Below are 18,985 nucleotides of genomic sequence, written 5' to 3' on the forward strand. Positions count from 1 at the left end.
GAAAGCGAAGAACGCGGGTAGTCCGTTCGAATGTCGTTTGTAAATGGACCAATTGGAGACGCGGACCCAACGCAATCGATTTCTGATTAATTTAAAGCGGTTTTTTGAATATAGGCCTTATTACCTGCAGATACCTTAGATAAAATTGAACTTGCAATTAAAAAATGTATTAGGCTTGTGTTTATCGCAAATGTATTAGAGGTTGTGCGATTTTATTTGCAGTTTCCTTAAGTACTGCACTTTATTTTATCTTATCTTCTCCTACATTCGGAAATCATCTAGACCCGAAGTGGCGACAAGGATAAAGCGAGCGGCAGGCACACCTCGCACCATCTCGGGACACATGTAGAAAGTTGGCGAATGTTTCGGAACAATGGAATATTGGCGCGACTTTTAAATCAAATTTTTTTTTTTGGAAAATAATTATTCGCATTATGGATATATAATTCTAAGCTCATCGAGATTATTAGTCTTGGACATAACGAAATTTTTTTAGCAGTTTGCTTTATTAATTCTTGCTAGCATACATCAACATCTTATTAATATTAGCTGCAAAATAAACAGAGTATCTTCTCAGGCTTTTATCACATAAAACAATAAAAACTTCCAATCATATTTATTAAATCTAAATTACACTTCAACTCACAAATAACTATTTTAGTCGCTTCCACTCCCACTGCCACTCGCACTTCCACTATCCTCATCTTCCTCTTCATCCTCGTCATCAGAATCTTTAAGAGCTTTCCTTGCCTTGTCACTCTTTCGTCCCTTCCTGGTTTCGAAATCTGACCCTTCTTCATCAGAAGAATAAATTGGTGCTGACACTGCAAAATAAAAAAACAAGAATTGAGGGTATTTGTAGCAAGCACATTTACTGAAAAATCTTACTTTTCTGTGAAGCGGCCGCTCCTCCACTTTTATATTTGTTTTTGATGGCGCTAATCGAGATGGCGCCTTCGTCGTCACTCGCCTCGTCATCGCCTCCAGCACCACCACCACCACCACCTCGACTACCGGGTGGTTGTTTTTTACGGGTTGTTTTTGCCACCGGCCGTTGTCGTAGTTTTTCTTCTTCTTTCTAAGTAATTTATAAAGATAAGAGTGGTCTAAGAATAAACACCATAAGTTCTTCAAACTGAAGTTGAAAGGGAAAAATTATAGTTGCCTTTATAGAGAACAGGCTTTCAATATACATAGTTAAAAAATAATGCACTTATAATATATCAGGTGTCAATTTGAAAACATACCACCCTTAATATATTTCTTACAGTTAAAAATGAAAAATCGGACAGACACATCAATTTTATTTACACTTTAAATGAATATTTGAAGCCTTCTTGTTTCAACCCCCTAGGATGGGTAGTTTTAGTTACGTGTGATTGAAGTACACATGCCTATCATTGACGGAAATGACCAAGAGATAGAAGATTTATATAAGATCATAGAAAATACTATAGACAGTCTCAAGCCTAAAGGTATCATGATAGTGCTGCGAGATGTTAATTCAAAAATACGAAGAATATCGGATGACAATCTACGAAACGACCTGGAAAAACGAAATAAACGAGGCAACAGATTAGCAAAAATCTATAATGAAAACCATGTTGAAACACCACCCATGACGTTTGTAAAGTATACATCTCCCAAGGAAAAATATAAAAAACCAAATCGACTATATCCTCGCCGACAAAAAAATGGCAAATTTTACGATCAAATTGAGCAAACCAATATCTAAAGCAAAGACCAAACCAATTAATGCTCCTGAACCAATAATCTTTCAAGGAGCCCCCAAAAATAGTGGATCTCCTTAACTGGAAGGAGGATCGGATCAAATGTGGCGGAGAATTGAGAACTGGTTTAAGGAAGTAGCTGACAGTATACCAAAAGGCTTAAATAAAGCAAAAAATCAAAATTGGATCAGATGAAACACTTGCACTAATAGAAAAACGACGAGCTTTTCGATCATCAGCCAGGAGACGGAGCCAGAAAATGAACACCTAATAAAAACCACGAATAATAGAATAAAATCTTCCTGCAGAAGAGACAAAAACAATCACATAGGCAGAATATGTGTAGAACTAGAGAGATATGCAACAAACAACAGCTGCACTGAACTCTATAAGTAAGATACCTGGCACGCAATTTCAAACCCAGGACAGAAATCATCAGGGACAACGAGGAGAATGGCATCAGGGCTGTGTGCCTATTGCACAGAGCTCTTCCAAGATGCTCTGCAGTCCGATCTTGGAGACCTAAGCGAAGAACCAACAATACTTAGAACAAAGTGTAACAAGTTGTGATGGGATTACCGCTGAAGTACTAAAAAACATGAGCGAATTCAAGGTATTTGAATACAGACGACTGGAAGCTGGACAGAATAATGGGGTCACTCCATTTTCTTGCCTTTACATAAGAAAGGTTTCCCTCTTAACTGGGGAAACTATCGTACGATTGTCCTAATTCGCATGCTAGCAAAATCAAGCTTGGGATACTGAACGAGAGGCTGAAGAATATCCTTCTCAGTTGAACAAACTAGATTTGTTCCAAGGAAAGGAACTCGCGAGCAGATCTTGAACGTTTAACAAATCATCCAAAAAATTGGGGAGCTTAAAATTAAAACGCTCATATGTTTCGTGGACTACAGAAAGGCTTTTAACAAGGTAAGATAGTCGAAAATCTGGGACATTGTCGAGATTAAAAACCCGAAGCATCTGATACACCTTATAGTAGTATAAGGTGTATCATAGGTCGAACACGGCGGCGGTACAAGTCAATGATACTCTCTAACACCTTCTCGACTGCTGTTGCCCTTCTCTTCAATATATATAGTGAATACCTTATTAGGGAGATTCTTGAAGAGTGTAAGAGTGAAATCTACGGTACGCGGATGATACCCTTATGATAGCAAAAGACGATCATGAATTCATTAATATAATGGAGAAGCTAGAGGAACACAGCAGACGGTACAAACTGGAAATCAACAATTCCAAGCCTAAAGTAATAATGGTTGACCGTGCTAATAACAATAGCCCTGACATTATCAATGTCGTCAGTTATGAAGTGGTCAATCACTTTGAATATCTCGGATTTGTCGTCACCAAGACCGGAGAATGCGAAACTGAAATCCGTAGGTCGCCATGGAACGAAACTCAACAGTGATACTCGCATCTGGAAAGACACTTCCATCACAATTAATACTAAACTCAGGCTTATACCAACTCTTATTTTCCCCATAGTAGTATTTACAATACTTTGTACACATACCTTGTACAACAAATATTTTTCCAATATTCGAAAAATAGCTCAAATTGCGCCTGTATTGAAGTCTGGAGAAATAAATACTGTTAAAAATTGCAGGCCAATTTCCTGACTTAGTCACTTTTGGAGGATATTCGAATCTTTACTATTGAAGCAATTATTTTTTAGAGTCAAAGAAGTTACCGACGTTAACAAACGTGGCTTTTTCCAAAAAAGATCGGTAATAACCAACTTATTCAAAGTGTAAAAGAAAATATGTAAAAGAAAGATCTGGAAACATGTGCCGTATACACCGACTTTTCCAAGGATTTTGATAAAGTTCATCATCCCACACTTTTCATAAAGTTGAAGAATTTTGGTGTTGGGCACTGATTTTGCTAACTAAAAGTGACGTAGCGGATGAACATGATTCTGACGATTTAATTCCTTTAATTGATTTAAAATAAAATCTACAACCATTTGTAGCAAAAAGAAATTAATGAGGTTTCCATAATATTCTAAAGTATAGGAAGTAAATACACTTAAATACTCAGTGTGAAGTTTGTGTATGTAGCGAAACACGTGTAGCCTATGATTATATGTGCTGAGACCATGACTGTATTTTCTTTGTTTTCGTCAATCTTGCACGTTGGTCTCTTTGAATAATAGATGAGATTTTTGTAACTCTCATTTGTTCAGATGCGCCGTAGTTTTAATAATTGTCGACAAATTAATTTCAATAACTGGCATCACTTGAGGCCACTTAAGGGATTGTATCTAATTTTGCAAGGATAGAATTTTGCAATCTTGTCCTCCTAGTTATTTAGAGTTTATTTGTTAGGAATAGACATAGAAATGTACTTATTAATTAAAGTATTAAATTATTTGGCCAAGTTATAAAAGAATGATGTTTTAAAGAGTTCTTTGTGATGTTTGGATGTCAGAGTACCTTTTTGTCATAGATTTAAGCTCTGGATATCCCTTCTAAATTGCAATTTGTCATAAAGAAACAGGGTATTTTATGTTTTATAATTTTAAAACCTAAACAATGCAAAGTTTATGATTATTCATATTTAGCCAATTAGATCTTCGACGATATGGGGTAATTCTAGTTCTGCTATTTAGGTTATAAATAAATCTGATACAAGCACTTTGACCTTTTTATACTGTGTATTGATTAAAACTATTAAGGCATGAGTAGCAAACACCATTACAATGGTTAAAATGACTTAATACTAAAGATTCCCACAAAGCTTTGCTAGTACAGAGTGGTAGAAAGTTTTGTAAATGTAAATCAGTTTTAGATTTGAGTCAGCCAATCGAAATTTTGATTTATTGGGATTAAGTTTAAGCACGTGATCATTGGAGGTATTTGACAAATCAGAATTTATAGAGAAATATAACTGCGTATAAGTTAAAATTGAATAATTAGCAAAGAGCTTACTTAGATAGCTCACTAAGATATTTTGTGTTTTGTCATACCCCTTACAAATAAAATTGACCTGTCTTTCCGATTTTTCACTTTTTCAACTGCAAAACAATATTAACGGGAGGAAGTTTTCAAATTGATTGAAACCCTATATAAGATAAACCAGTAGATACTTACTTTAAGTCTCTCCGCCCTGTCATTGTCCGGATCGATGCCCACCTGCGACAAAATCTTAATACCCGACGTTTTCTGTGACCTGTCGGCCAACGATAACGTCATTTTCCTGTGGGTAAATGATTCGGTAGAATGCGGCCTGAAACTTAGCTTCGTCCTAAACACAGCTTGGCCCTGCAACCCGGTTCCTTGTCGAATAAACAAATGATTATGGTCGCCCTGCAACGGTTGTCGGTATACGTCGAAAATTTCCGATCCCAAGTGCAGAGAGTAAGAACCGTCCGACCATCGGACGAAACGCGCGTTCGATTCTTTCCGGACGTTTCCTTCGTCATCCATCACGTTACGCCATCTTAAAGTATTCTCAACTTTAAGTTTTAATCTGGCTCGACCCTCCTCGTCCATCGTTTCCTCCTCGTCGATTTCATCTTCGTAGGTTTCCGGGTCAAAAGGACGAGTTTCGACTGACAAGAAATTCGGAAGTTTTACGAAATTAATATCACGGCCAAGATCGCATTGGATTTTTGGCACCTTTACATCGATACGGGTTTCTGGAATAGGCTCTGGTTCTTCTTCTTTCTCTGCCTCTCCCGGGGCGGTACCGTCTTCGTCATCATCACCCACTCTTCTAACCTCCTCGTCCCTGTCCCTACTTCTTGATCTGCTTCTGCTTCTTGAGCGGCTTCTACTCCTGCTTCTACTTCTTCGTCTGTCTTCATCCCTGCCTTTTGAGGACGCTTTATCGCTCTCATCATCACTGATGTCATCTGCATCATCTCCAAAAATGGCGGCCGCTGATACTTCATTTTTATTCTTTCCAGCATCATTGTCACTCTCACTATCAGTGTCTAAAATCCTGGATATTTTTTTCTTGGTATCTTTACCGCCTTCACCGTCAGAGCCACTCTTTTGACTTCCTTCATCGATCTCCAAGTTGGGGCTTCCTGAACGTGATCTGGAAGATCTTGAACCGGACCGAGATCGTGCCTTGGATCTAGATCTACTTCTAGATCTTTCTTTCGAGGCACTTCTTGACCTAGAGCCCGCCTTAGATGCAGTCTTGGAAGGGGAGCCAGATTTAGATCTAGATTTCTCTCTTGACACACTTCTAGACCTGCTCTTTGAATGGCTTCTAGATCTGCTTTTGGAATTCCCTTTTGATCCACTTCTTGATCTAGATCTACTTTTCGATTTCTCTCTTGATCCACTTCTTGATCTAGACTTACTTTTTGATTTCTCTCTTGATCCACTTCTTGATCGAGACCTCGATCGGCTTTGAGACTTTCCTTTTGACCTACTTCTTGATCTAGATCCACTTCTAGACCTTACCTTTGAAGCACTTCTAGATCTTGATTTTGACTTAGACTTAGATTTTGCCTGACTGACTGACCTAGACCTGGATCTTGATCTAGAAGTTGTTCTAGGATTAGCTTTAGAAGGAGTGGCCGATTTAGAGCGTGATCGAGATCTGGAATCTCTTTGAGAACCCTCTTTTGATTTCGAACGTGATCTGGAATCTCGGGACTTTGACCGAGAACGAGACTTGGATTCTCTTAAGGATTTTGAGGCAGATCTTGATCTTGATTTAGACTTGGAGCTCTGTCTGACGTCTTCCCGTGGAGGGGTGGGCGATTTAGAGCTAGACCTACTTTTAGACCTTGACCTAGACCTGGAACTTTGGGATTTGGACCTAGAACGGCTTCTTGATACTGACCGAGAAACCGATCTGCTGTGGGATTTCGCCTTGGGTGATTGAGAAGCAGAGTGACTTCTGGACCTGAAATTCAAAAAATAATCATAGGCTTACATGAGTTGATTAGAAAGTCTTTTTCTAGCTGAATACTTGTGAACAAGATGGATTTATTTGTAAATATTTCTGGTAGTAGATCAAGTAATCGAAGTAAACATAAATATATGCATAATAAATAAAGAAAAAATTGTAATGAGCGAGGCATTAAAAAACATTATGCACCATATATGAAATCTCTCTCAGTTGAGGTCAACCTCTATGAGATCTGAATTTGATGTCACTCTAAGCTACACCAAGTGATGACAAGACCCTAACTGCCTGTTTTTGAGCAACAAATACCCTGCCAGCCCCAACTTTTCCTCAAACTAAGCCCAGAAAGAACATTAACCAAGAAATGTTATACAATTATGTCAATCTATTAAACTTATTAAAAATTATTATTTGGTAATAATTTGTAATAAGTTAATAGTAGGAAAAATAATATGCAGAAAATGGGACCAGGAAACGACAACAATCTACGAGCGAACTTTAGAAGACCCTCTAGAAGTCGCCACACGAGAAGACATTTTAGAATTTTTAAAAAGAAGATTTCAGTCACTTGAAGCGCTCAACTCAGAAAAAAAAGATAGATTCCCAAGAGATCAAGTATGCCAACTATGCTACCGAGGGCATAATATTTGGCGCTGCAATCTATTTTTGCGCCAAAACTATGTACCAGATGTTTAAGCCATAATTCGAGAGATAGTTGCAACGCAACAAGCAACTGCAAAATCTACAGTGGACCCCACAATACTTTACTACATCAAGACCGACAAGCCACTTTAAATGCAAGAAATGAACTACCAAAACAACTTCAACAGCATTAATTAAACAGGTTCAACAGCAAGTGATGGTTCCAACCCTACACCAGATAATACTCAAACTTTGATGTGAGAAGTTTATGTTGCAGTCATTCTATTATTTTGCTCCACTTCTTGTTGGGAAGACCTTATTAATAATAATAATAATAATAATAATAATAATAATAATAATAATAATAATAATAATATAGACTTAATAGACCTTTATTTTTAACTCGGCAGAGTTCAGCATAGCTATTATTAACCGAGCATACATACAAAATACATAAGATTAAGTTTACATATTGGCAACTTAAGGTACTAACTAAACAATGATACTTTTGTAATTATAAAGGTATACAGAAGGTAACACAAGGATAGAAATGACATTTTATAAAACACTAAAAAATTTTGACATTCTATGGCACAAGTATATTGCTTTTACCAACTTTTACCAACTACATAACAATTTAAACTTGGCTAAGTAAATGTTGCTTATATTTTTTCTTAAATGTCAAAAATGGTAGGTTATACAGTTTGTGAAAAATATCAGTGTTGGCTAACTTAGGTAACAAATAGGAAAACAAAAGTTCTGTTCTATGCCTAGCAACATCAAATAAATCATTAAAGCTTGTGTCTCTGTTATGAAGAGTATTTCTTTTATTAAGCTTATCAAACAGATATTAGACTTCCTTACTCCATCCTTGGTAGGACCAAGCTTATATAGCAAACAGTCTAAAACAACAGTCAACATTAAACCTCTTAGTTGATCTAATAATGAAGCCTATTTGTTCTATGTGTTTCATTTACCATGTTTATAATATACTCCGTAAATGCTAGATTGTGACAACTCCCAGATCCTTCTCACTATTGGATTCTCCAAGCATTAAACTGTGCTATAATTATGTTTAGCAACATTCATTTGAGAGTTATAGACACACTAGAACATGTTTTGCTATTAAAGTTAAATAAATAGTTTTTCTCCCACCACTCTATAACATTAATTTCACAGGTCAGTAGTGTGTTGATTCATTTATAGCACCTTTCTTAAATAAGGAAATTACCTTATTTATATGCCAGGTTGTGGAATAAACTGAAGATCTTAAATTCAGATTAAAGGTGAAGTATCCAGAAAATATCTTTATTGCCCTTTAATTCTTTAATAGCATCATCATTGATTGGCCCAATTAAAGCAAAATAAACAGATTTCACTAATGCGGGTGACTGAGTATAATGGCTGTAATTCTAACAGCAAAGCAAGTGGGGGTAACAGTCAATGGACACACTTTTAATAAAAGGATCGGCCCGAATACATTTAAAGATTATTTAGAGACATAATACAGGTTTTGGTTAACTTCAGATGGAGCACATTTGAATCACACCAGGACTTGATATATGATACACCCTTAAAAACCATAGTCACATAGTTTCCAGAGCAGTATTGTATGATTGATGCCCACAAAAGCCTTTGACTGACAAAATATGTTACTGAATTAGGTGTCTAAAGATTATTATTATTAATCACAGAAAGCTACCACAGCTACTCCGCCTTTGTTATTACCCAAATAGAGACTTAACAAATTATTAATATTCAAAAATTTGATCATTTATTGACTAATTTTTCTACAATTTTGGATAAGTTTAAGAACAGTGATATGAGCCTATAATTTTATGAGTTAATTAAATCCCACCCTTATGGAAGAGAATGACTTTGGCAATTTTGAAGCGAGAAGAAAATACATATATATATAACTAATACATACCTAGATCTTTGTGAGGTGGGAGAGTTGGAGCCAGATCTGGCCCCACTTTCCACAGAATTCGACCTATTTGAGCCCCTCTCGCTACCGTTTTCAGACCCGGAGTCTGACATAATTTTGAGTTACACGTCCTTTTGTGAATATTTAACTTAGTAGTAAATGAATACAATAAAAAATCCTTATGAGATTGAAGAAAAATGCTTACTAAAACTTAAATACAAAAGAACATAATTTTATAAACTTTACTATAAGCGACAATAAACATAACCTCAAAAAAATAAATAGACATTTGAGTGGTTGTGTCTCATCTAAAGGTAAGAGTACATTTGTATGTAGCTCTACAATCTTGCAACACGCGCAACATATGTAACTTGGGCTGATGAAAAATATTTATCAGTGGTACAAAGAATATACAGGTTTGGGAATCGATTGTGACGCATAGAGAGGTGCTTAAAGGAGAAATACGCACGCATATTTTAAAAACGTTTTGCTACTCGCCTGCTACATTAATATTTTTCAATTTTCAGTACGACGTTAGTAAGAGTCTGACTTTGCTAGCATTAATAGTATTACTTGGAATAAATGTTGTAAAATCGCATTTTCATAAAAATAAGATATAAACTTTGATACAACTATATTATAGAACATTTTAAACGCTATACAAAAACGGAATTAAACCTCTTAAAAATGAACTAGACAAAAATTGATTGTTTAAAGAAAAGGCTTTCATCTGTGGCTATAGTTTAGCCTCCCATAAAAGTAATTTCGTACTACCAAAAGAGTTTCTGATGAAATGGAATTGGCACATTTAACAATTTTTTCAATATTGTACTAATTTCCAATAACACACTAAAAAAATACTTGATCGTTTGCAGTGTTCGTTGTATGACCAATAGTGATTTTAAATAACAATTAATAGAAACATCAAAGCCTGCTTCTATTAAATCTTAATTTGGTTAACTTTAATTATTTAACTTAGTTGGAGAAAATTTCAAAGAAAAACAAAGGTATTCTTCGGCCGCATTTTACTTTATTTTATTTTACTTTCGAATTCTCGCTCATTTCTTATCCTGAAGACTTCCTTATTATATTTTTTATAAGAAAAAATATATAAAGGATTTTATGTTCTTTTTTCCCCTGGATATCCGTTACTATTCCGAATTCAAAGAAGTAGATGACTATTTATAGACAGTTGATTGCGCAACTTTTTCCTCATTTGATCCATTCTTAACGGTTTTCAATATCCCCATGTCAAATTGGACGATATTTAGTACATTGAATATTGTTGGCAACCCTGCTTACTAATTGTGACACTGTCAACGTGACAACGTCAACAAAAAAATAAACATGGAAGCACAACAAATAAATTAGGAATTACAAGTTATATTCAGATAAAAACCCATGTATTAATTTAATATTTTTATCTATCGATAACGATAGAGTTATTATTATGTTTAGCACAAATTGGATTGATTATTTTTTTGTTACAACTGATTTTAACAATGTTTTCCCCCTCTGTAAAGGATACCATACAGGTAAACCCTAATTTTAATGATTTATTTTATATTCTCAGAATATGTTTAAATATAATAAGTGAAAAAATTATGTTTTCTTCAGCCCCAGGCAGGTGCCTCTTTTACAAGGCAAGGGTCATTGAGGAAAGTGCTACCGCCAGTTGAGACACCATTTGGTCCCCAGCATGAAGAATTGAACCATATTTACAAATTATATAAACGGGAATATGTGATATTAGCTGAGTAGTATGTAAAAAAATTAAGTTTTGCACATACATAAAACATAACAACCATTCAATTTTTTAGCAAAATGCTTGAGGCTGAAAACATTCAGGGGGTGTATGCAATTCCGTCCAAAGAAAATCCCCTTGGTAAGATCTTATAATCAAAACTCTTGAAACTGTTTAATCTATACTTTTTTTATTTTCTCAGTATGGTTTGGTATAGTTTTTGTCAGAGAAGGTCCATATAAGGATGGGGTGTTTAGGTTTACCCTCACCTTGGATGAAGAGTTTCCTGACAGTGATCACCCGGTAAGTTACATTAAAACTGTATTTAATTGATCAATTAATGCAAGCTATTATTTTAGAATGTTATATTTAGTCCTATAGTGCCTCATCCACTAATTGATCCTACAAGTGGTCAGTTAAACCTTTTAGGGGGTTTCCGTAAATGGGATAAAACAAAACAGCACTTATGGCAAGTTTTCAAATACATTCAGTGGATTTTTGTGCATATTGAGGCTAGTGCCGCTCATGGTGCTCATCCAGAAGCATTAGAACTGTAAGTTATTAACCTATTCAAACTCAATTCAAAATATGCTTTATTATAAATACATAGTATTTGTAGACAAAGCTTAAACAAGGAAAGGTAAAAAAAAAATGTATATGCGAAAATACAAAGTTAAAAACTACATATACATATGTTATAAAATGTCACCTAAAATATGAAGTTCAGAGTACACAATTTTTTTTTTAATAATAAAAGAAACATACAAATATATAGCCATCTCCAAAATACTTTGGCTTTTAAGATTTTTCTGATTGATCCTTGTTGTTGAAATGTTTTAGCACTAGTAGCTTCATATTCACTCAAAGATGATTAAATATTTTTATGAGTTCCGAAGTTGCTTTACACATTATAATCTGGAATTATATAAAAACTTTTTTAATGGCAATTTTTAACAACAACTTAGACTTCAAATGTACATTTTATGACTTCATTTTTCAATTTTTTTTCTGCAAAACTAGTACACTCACTACATTTTGCGATTAGGTGTTTGTATGGAACTGGGATTATCAAAGAGTCAATTTAAATTTAAACTTTATTAATATTTTATATATCATCAACAGACCCTTGACATGTAAACAATAATATTCACATGAAATAATCCTTGCACAGATAACATAGAAATCTAACACTGACTAAGTTACTATATTCTATATCTACAGGTAAAATAATAATCCCAAATGCTACAGTAATGTAAAAATAAAACATGATATGAATAGTTTATATTACTCTTCATTATTTTTGAGCTAAATATGAATAATGATATACATCAAATTAATTCTGTCAAAGAAGTAGGTAAGGTGACCAACCATTCCTTATTTGCTGGAACAGGACCTTTTTAAATAGGTCCATTTTAAAAATGTCTTTTGTACTCTTAATCAAGCAATATTACAACTTAAAAAAAAATATATTTTTTAAACATTTATTTCAAACTAGGCACCATTTTTTTTTCAAATTGTTGCAAACTTTTGGCCTGATTAGCTTTAGAAGTGGTAAAAAAAAATTAATTTTACAGAATATCTTTTATAAATGATCAGTAAATGTTAATATAATAACTACCATCTAAATTAAATGAATTTTGCCTATATTTAAATTACGTACTATTATATACAATGGAACCACTACTCTGTTTATTGTGTATTAATCATTTACCAAACAAACTTTAAGAAAATTGGCAAAAAATTTCCAACCAAATAAAAACTATCTACCCAAATTAAATCATCTGCTTCTTGTATCTAAATTACAGTTTTATGGGTCTGATTTCCATTCATCCTCAATTATAAAGTCATATTTGGATAACAGGTTTCAGAAAATTAATTCAGATAATACTTATTCAGAAGAAGTAAACATTTTATCAGGTCTTCCACAGGGGTCAATTTTAGGCCCACTATTATTTTTGGTTTACACATCTGATATTCTTAAAGCAACTAAATATTATAAAATACAGGCATTTGCAGATGATACTTAAATTTATTGTTCTTTTAAAGCTAATGATCCTGCGGTTTTTGAAAAATTTGTTAATGAAGACATAATAACAATATTTTTTTAGATGATAATAAATTATCTTTTGTCGACTCTGCTAAGAATTTGGGATTGATATTGGATAGTGAACTTAGATTTAGAGAACATGTCAAGAAACTTATTCAGAAGTCTTATATGACATTAAAAATACTTTATAGTAATAGACATATTTTAAATTTTAATTTAAGAAAAATGTTATGCGAGTCACTTGTTCTGTCTAATTTTAATTATTGTGATTATATATACGGATTTTGTTTAGATGTTAGTAGTAAATATAGGATACAAAAAGTGCAAAATTCTTGTGATCGACTTATATATGGCATGCGCAAATTTGATCACATTTCTCCATTGTATACTGCTTTAAACTGGCTTAAAATGGATTATAGGAGAGTCTTACATTTTTGCATTTTTTGTTTAAAAATAGTTAATTATATTGACTCACCTAGTTCCCTTAAAGAACGAGTTGTTTTTCGTCATGATGTCCACAATGTCAACGTGCTATTTTCAGATAGATTGTCTATGCCACATCATCAAAGTGCAATTTTTCAACGCTCTTTTACTTGTAATTTTGTAAAATGTTATAACGCACTTCCAGTGCCTCTCAAGACAATGAATTTAAAAAATGTTCAGTTGTGTAAACTAAAGTTAAAAACCTACCTTTTTGACTTGCAAGATAGTGGTTGTATATTCCCGCCTAGATAGTCATTGATATATTTTTTTTTAAAACTTTATAATATATCAAATCTTAGACTTTTTGAATTCAAATTATTAATTGGATCTCCATTCTTTGTGCTTTGAATAATGTTGTTTTCTGTTTTTTTTATTTTTTTTTATTGAACTCTTCTCTGTAATTTTAATTAAGATACTTCTTTTATTTTTATCACACTAGTTGTCTTTAACTCATTTACTGTGTGCGTATGTGGTTCAGTAGAGTAGCTAATACAGCTTGACTGCGCCACTTATGCATACTTAGTTAATAAATTGATTTGTAAATAATGTTTGTAACTTTTGGTAATATAAGACATTATTATTATTATTATTATTATTATTATTATTATTATTATTATTATTATTATTATTATTATTATTATTATTATTTTAAATCTTACATTTTCCAAACAATACCAAACTTTTACAGTAAAAACATTAAGGAAAAGAGAAAACTAAATATTTCTAATCAAAAACATAACACAGAATTTTTACTGAACAAGTTGACTTACTTAGTTCCTAATTATTGAACTCAGTTATATTTTTAACATTTTTGTATGGCATAACTTTAAGTTCTATAGGTAACATTTTCTTTGGAACTGCATTACAAACCAGTAATAATAACTAGGAAACTAGGAATCTTCAATTATGTTTAATATAATTTTGTGTCATGTATAGTAGGAGGACAAACTGTTAGGTGACCTGTCCTCAGTCGAGAGAGTATTAAATATTGGGGTTCCTCAAGCTTCTGTATTGGGAGCCAATGTTTTTTTGATCTATATGTATAAACAATCCTCGCTTTTGAAAAAAAAATTAAATCAAGTTTGATTTGCCACAAACAAATTTGTTCTTAACAATGAGAAATCCATGAGGATGATTTTCTCACTTCAAAACCTGGGGGATAAAAATGGTGATGGAACTAGATTCCTTGGAGTTCATTTAGACTAAAACTTCTCTGGGGACATCATATTAATGTACTGTATTCAGAATTAAGCAAAAATCTTTTTCTTCTTAGAAATGTTTCTAGATGTGTCTCTCAACCAACTCCCTATATTCTTATATAGGGTCACTTACCTGATGTTGACCGAGATTATTCTATTCAAAAAAAGCTCTTACAGTTCTGGCAGACTTAACTTTAGGGATGATTGTCGCCAATCCTTCAAGGATCTTAAAATTCGTACAGTTCCTGCTGATATATCCTTAAGAATCTAAGATACCTAAAAAATTATTTTCATAGCTATAAACGCCATAATGATATCCATCAGTATGAAGCAGGGCATAGAGATATTCCCTTTGGGTTGGAGGCTAAGTAGGTATTAAATGGGCGCAGGGTACTGGGCAATAAAGTTTTTTAATGTTTTTCCACCAGACATTTAAAACCAGTTTGAAAAAATATAAAAGAAGTTCTATCAAAGAACACATTTTATAGGGTCTAAGAGTTCTTAAATTTTAAGTTTTAGATCTTAAATATTAAATTTAACCATTTCTTACATTTGACATTTTCAATACCATTTTAATGTGTGTATATAAATGTATTTTTGTCAGTTATTTTAATTTATTTATATATGTGTATTTTATTTTACTATAAATCTTACCTAGTAACTTTACTATGTTTGTATTTTATTTATGTAGTTAAAAATGTAACTAGCATGAATAAATAATTTGAGTTTAAATTTGCACATCTACTAGTAGTACATGCATAAACTTTACAACATAAACACTTATTGCCTTGACCTATGCCTTTGAATATTAATGATTTCATTGGAATTGCTGCGAAAGCAAGAAATTTCATTCCTGGAAAAAAAACTATTGATTTAACAAGCCAAGTGAGGTACTAATTGAACAATTTGATAAAATCCGTGAGTGGTAATACATTTTTAAGATCAAGCAGATCTCTATTTACTTTAGGAATTTCAGTTGCAATATCTTGTATTACGAAACAAATAGATTGAGTAAAATATATATATTTTTTTGATAAGTAATGCTGAGTAGTTTCTTAGATACAATCATAGTCGTAATTTTGACCTCTTTACCTACATTAACGGCGGCGTTTGATGTACTAGAAAGAGTACTAGTAGAAACCAAAAAAAAATTTTTATACACATTATTATTACATTTTAGTCTTTCAAAGAACAAGGAAGAGTTCGTGAAGCAAGCGGAAGAGGCAGCCAAAAACAGCAAACAACATATTTACACTCCTAGTCTCATAGAAGATCCGCATTACATTCAATTTGAACCCTACGATCGAGAAAGACACAAGAAAGATAAATTATTAAACTTTTTAAAAGAAAAAGAACAAAAAAAATCTCGATCGAAGGGACCCTCATGGGTATTACCAAATAGTTTAGAGCCCCTAGGAAGGCCTCCCACGCCTGAAGATTTCGCAAGCCCCAAATGATTTGTTTATAATGTTATCATGAGTGCAATGAACAAATATTTGTTAAATATTTATCTTAAATAAATCGTTTTTTTTCTACTCAGTTGTTTTTATTTTTTCTTTAGTCTCACGTGTTATAAGAAATATATAGTTTGGTCTTTTTCTCTAGAAAAAGACGGCGTTGGCGCGCAACATTTTCAGTCAGTTCTTTTTAACACATTTGCTGCAAATTGATGTTTTTTGTTTAATTACTTGACGCAAAAAACGCATTGAAAAGTTGGGAACAAGGTACGGCGTGTAATGTTTCGTTATTCTATATTGGGTTAGAGGGCTTCTTTTTAGGGGATGAATGGGGTTGGTCGCAAAGACTTCAAAAAAAAATCGCAAGGGTGGATTTAAGCGTTGATAAAAGAGGGTAAACCTTCGAAAATTTAATGTAGTATAAAATGTTTACAATTATAAACTATGTTTTTATCATTTTGAGCTCGTAGTTCACAAATTATGATAAGAAAAAGTGAGCATAGCATTTCGAAAAATAGCTTTTTTGATTTATCATTCAGGCAAAATTTTTGTCGAAGTAGATTCTAATGGCAAAGTTAAAGCTCTAGAAAATACGCGTTGCAGCTAAAGCACGCAAATGGTTTTTCTTCTGTATTAATGCGAAAATAACATGAAATTTCGATATTTTGCATCGATATTTAGTAGAGAAATCAGCATCGTCTTTCGTGCAGTGTAAATGCAAAAATATCATAAAATTCTCATTCGATAGTCAATATGTTGCCGCAGCTAAAGATTAAGAATGCCTATAACTATTAATAATAACCTGAACATTCATTCAAATCAATTAAAGGATTTCTATACTTAGAGAGCGAACAATTAATTATTGGTTAGTTTGGATCTATCTCTACAAAAATTTCGGCTGAATATCAAATTAAAAAAACTATTTTCCAAAATATTCCATCATGTCTTCATTTTAGAAAAAATTAAGCTACCTTTTTTTGAGCCCTTAAATCCATCCCAAAGAATGTAGCGACCATCCAACTATCAGTCTAATGAGTCACGCTTTCAAAATATTCCTAAAGATTCAGAGAGTATTTGGAAAATCAGAACAAGATATTAGCGAAACCCAATTTTACTGCAAAAAAAGCAATGGGAATAAGAGAAACATTGTTCGCCTTTAATGTGTTGACTCAAATATGCATGGACATCAATTAACCGATGTGTATATTTTCTTGTCTATAACAAGCCATTGAAGGTTCGCCATAACCATCTTATTCAATTGCTCAAAAGTAAAATATACACATGAAAGATAGAATAATAATTTATACTACAATGTCAGACGGCTAATATCAAAGGGATCTCAGAACAAATAAAAATGCGTGGTGTAAGGCAAGGATGTGTTCTATCGCCGCTATTTTTATTATTTATTCGGAAGAAATAATTCAGATAGCACTGGAGGAAACAACAATCAGACTAAAGGTTATGTCCATCATACAATTGCCTCAAGCTAGGAACTATTGGTCACCACATTTAGGCCACCCCGCCATATCTAGGGTCATGACATGTAACATAACAGGTGGGAAGAAATCAAACGATTTATACATTTTAATAATAATGATAATTTTATACCTCGTGGCAAGCTCGGTCATGATAAGTTATTCAAGATAAGACCTCTACTAGAAAGATTACAAGAAAGACTAAATATAATTCCTGTTGAAGAACATATTGCGGTCGATGAACAAATTATTCCCACTAAGGCCAGATCGACAATCAAATAATATGATCCAAAAAAGCCACACAAGTGGGGCTTTAAAGTATTTGTGCTGAGTGGAATCTCCGGCTTTAGTTAGAGTTTCGACATTTTTGCTGGTTCTCAGAGCAACATCGTTCCTGCCGATGCTCCTGATTTGGGAACTAGTAGTAATGTGGTGGTGAAACTTGTTGAAAGAGTCCCCAAACACGTAAATCGTAAGATTTTTTTGATAATTGGTTTACTAGCGTCCCGCTTATGGTTTACTCGACCAAGAATGGTATCCATCCTCTTGGAACTGTGCGCTTGAATCGAGTTCAAGGATGTAAAATGCTGTCAGAAAAAGAGTTTAAAAAACTTGGACGAGGATCTTGGCAAGAGAAAACTGCTATTAAAGACGATGTAAAGTTAAGTACCGTTTGCTGGTATGACAATAAAATTGTCTCAACTTTATCATCCTACGTCGGTTCACAGCCAACGGGAACTAAGCAAAGATTTTTTAGAAGCGAGAAATGCTACTCGAATGTGGAGTGCCCGCAAACAATTTTGAAATATAATAAATACATGGGAGGTGTAGACTTATTAGACTCTATGCTCGGTTACATAGTTCGTTTTAAATACTTGGCTTTTATGGAGAAGGCAAAATGATATATATATATATGCCACTTGGAGATTTTAAGGTGGCTATTGCAGATGCCTTATGCAACAGTGGGAAATCTGTATTAACCAGAAAACGTGGACGACCTAGCGCCAATGTTGAAAATGCTTATTTGCAAAAGAAGAAACGTGGCCCTACAACTGAAATACCCCAAACTGAAGTTCGAAAAGACGGAATCGATCATTTGCCAGAATGGAGAGAGAATGACAGAAATAGATGGAAGCATCCAGAGTGCAAATCCCAGACTTACATTTATTGTGTTAAGTGCCAAATGTGCCTATGCTTAAATAAAGACAGAAATTGTTTCATTCGAAACCATACTGAATAACTGAATAAGTTTGTAAAACTTATTCAGTATGGATTAAAAAATAGTTAGTGCATAGCGCTTCATATATGGTACATACACTTTTTTATTAAAAATTTTGATAAAAACACAATATATAATTTTTTAATTATTTTTCCATTTACGTGTGCGCATT

At 33.4% G+C, this 18,985-nt stretch overlaps 2 protein-coding genes across 2 annotated transcripts; one reads left to right on the forward strand and one right to left on the reverse strand.

Moving 5' to 3' along the window:
• Positions 1-599: 599 nt before the first annotated feature.
• Positions 600-9,446, reverse strand: LOC126745244 (another transcription unit protein). Its single transcript, XM_050452996.1, has 4 exons — positions 9,193-9,446; positions 4,844-6,617; positions 889-1,078; positions 600-824 (listed from the first exon to the last, which is right to left on the reverse strand). The coding sequence occupies exons 1-4, from the start codon at positions 9,300-9,302 to the stop codon at positions 658-660; spliced, it is 2,241 nt and encodes a 746-aa protein (XP_050308953.1). The 5' UTR covers positions 9,303-9,446; the 3' UTR covers positions 600-657.
• Positions 9,447-10,491: 1,045 nt separating this feature from the next.
• Positions 10,492-16,197, forward strand: LOC126745250 (protein crossbronx homolog). Its single transcript, XM_050453005.1, has 6 exons — positions 10,492-10,724; positions 10,807-10,949; positions 11,010-11,074; positions 11,136-11,236; positions 11,293-11,486; positions 15,843-16,197. The coding sequence occupies exons 1-6, from the start codon at positions 10,692-10,694 to the stop codon at positions 16,117-16,119; spliced, it is 813 nt and encodes a 270-aa protein (XP_050308962.1). The 5' UTR covers positions 10,492-10,691; the 3' UTR covers positions 16,120-16,197.
• The last annotated feature ends 2,788 nt before the right edge of the window (positions 16,198-18,985 follow it).

Source organism: Anthonomus grandis, chromosome 15 (genome assembly GCF_022605725.1).
Source record: "Anthonomus grandis grandis chromosome 15, icAntGran1.3, whole genome shotgun sequence".
NCBI classification, from domain to species: Eukaryota; Metazoa; Arthropoda; class Insecta; order Coleoptera; family Curculionidae; genus Anthonomus; species Anthonomus grandis.

Excerpts from the sequence above, each read along its gene's own strand:
- LOC126745244 (XM_050452996.1), bottom strand. The coding sequence starts at position 9,302 with ATGTCAGACTCCGGGTCTGAAAACGGTAGCGAGAGGGGCTCAAATAGG. Across the intron at positions 6,618-9,192 it reads CCCACCTCACAAAGATCTAG|GTCCAGAAGTCACTCTGCTT; the intron begins GTATGTATTAGT and ends TTTGAATTTCAG. Across the intron at positions 825-888 it reads AGCGGCCGCTTCACAGAAAA|TGTCAGCACCAATTTATTCT; the intron begins GTAAGATTTTTC and ends TTTATTTTGCAG.
- LOC126745250 (XM_050453005.1), top strand. The coding sequence starts at position 10,692 with ATGTTTTCCCCCTCTGTAAAGGATACCATACAG. Across the intron at positions 10,950-11,009 it reads TATGTGATATTAGCTGAGTA|CAAAATGCTTGAGGCTGAAA; the intron begins GTATGTAAAAAA and ends TCAATTTTTTAG. Across the intron at positions 11,487-15,842 it reads CATCCAGAAGCATTAGAACT|TCTTTCAAAGAACAAGGAAG; the intron begins GTAAGTTATTAA and ends ATTACATTTTAG.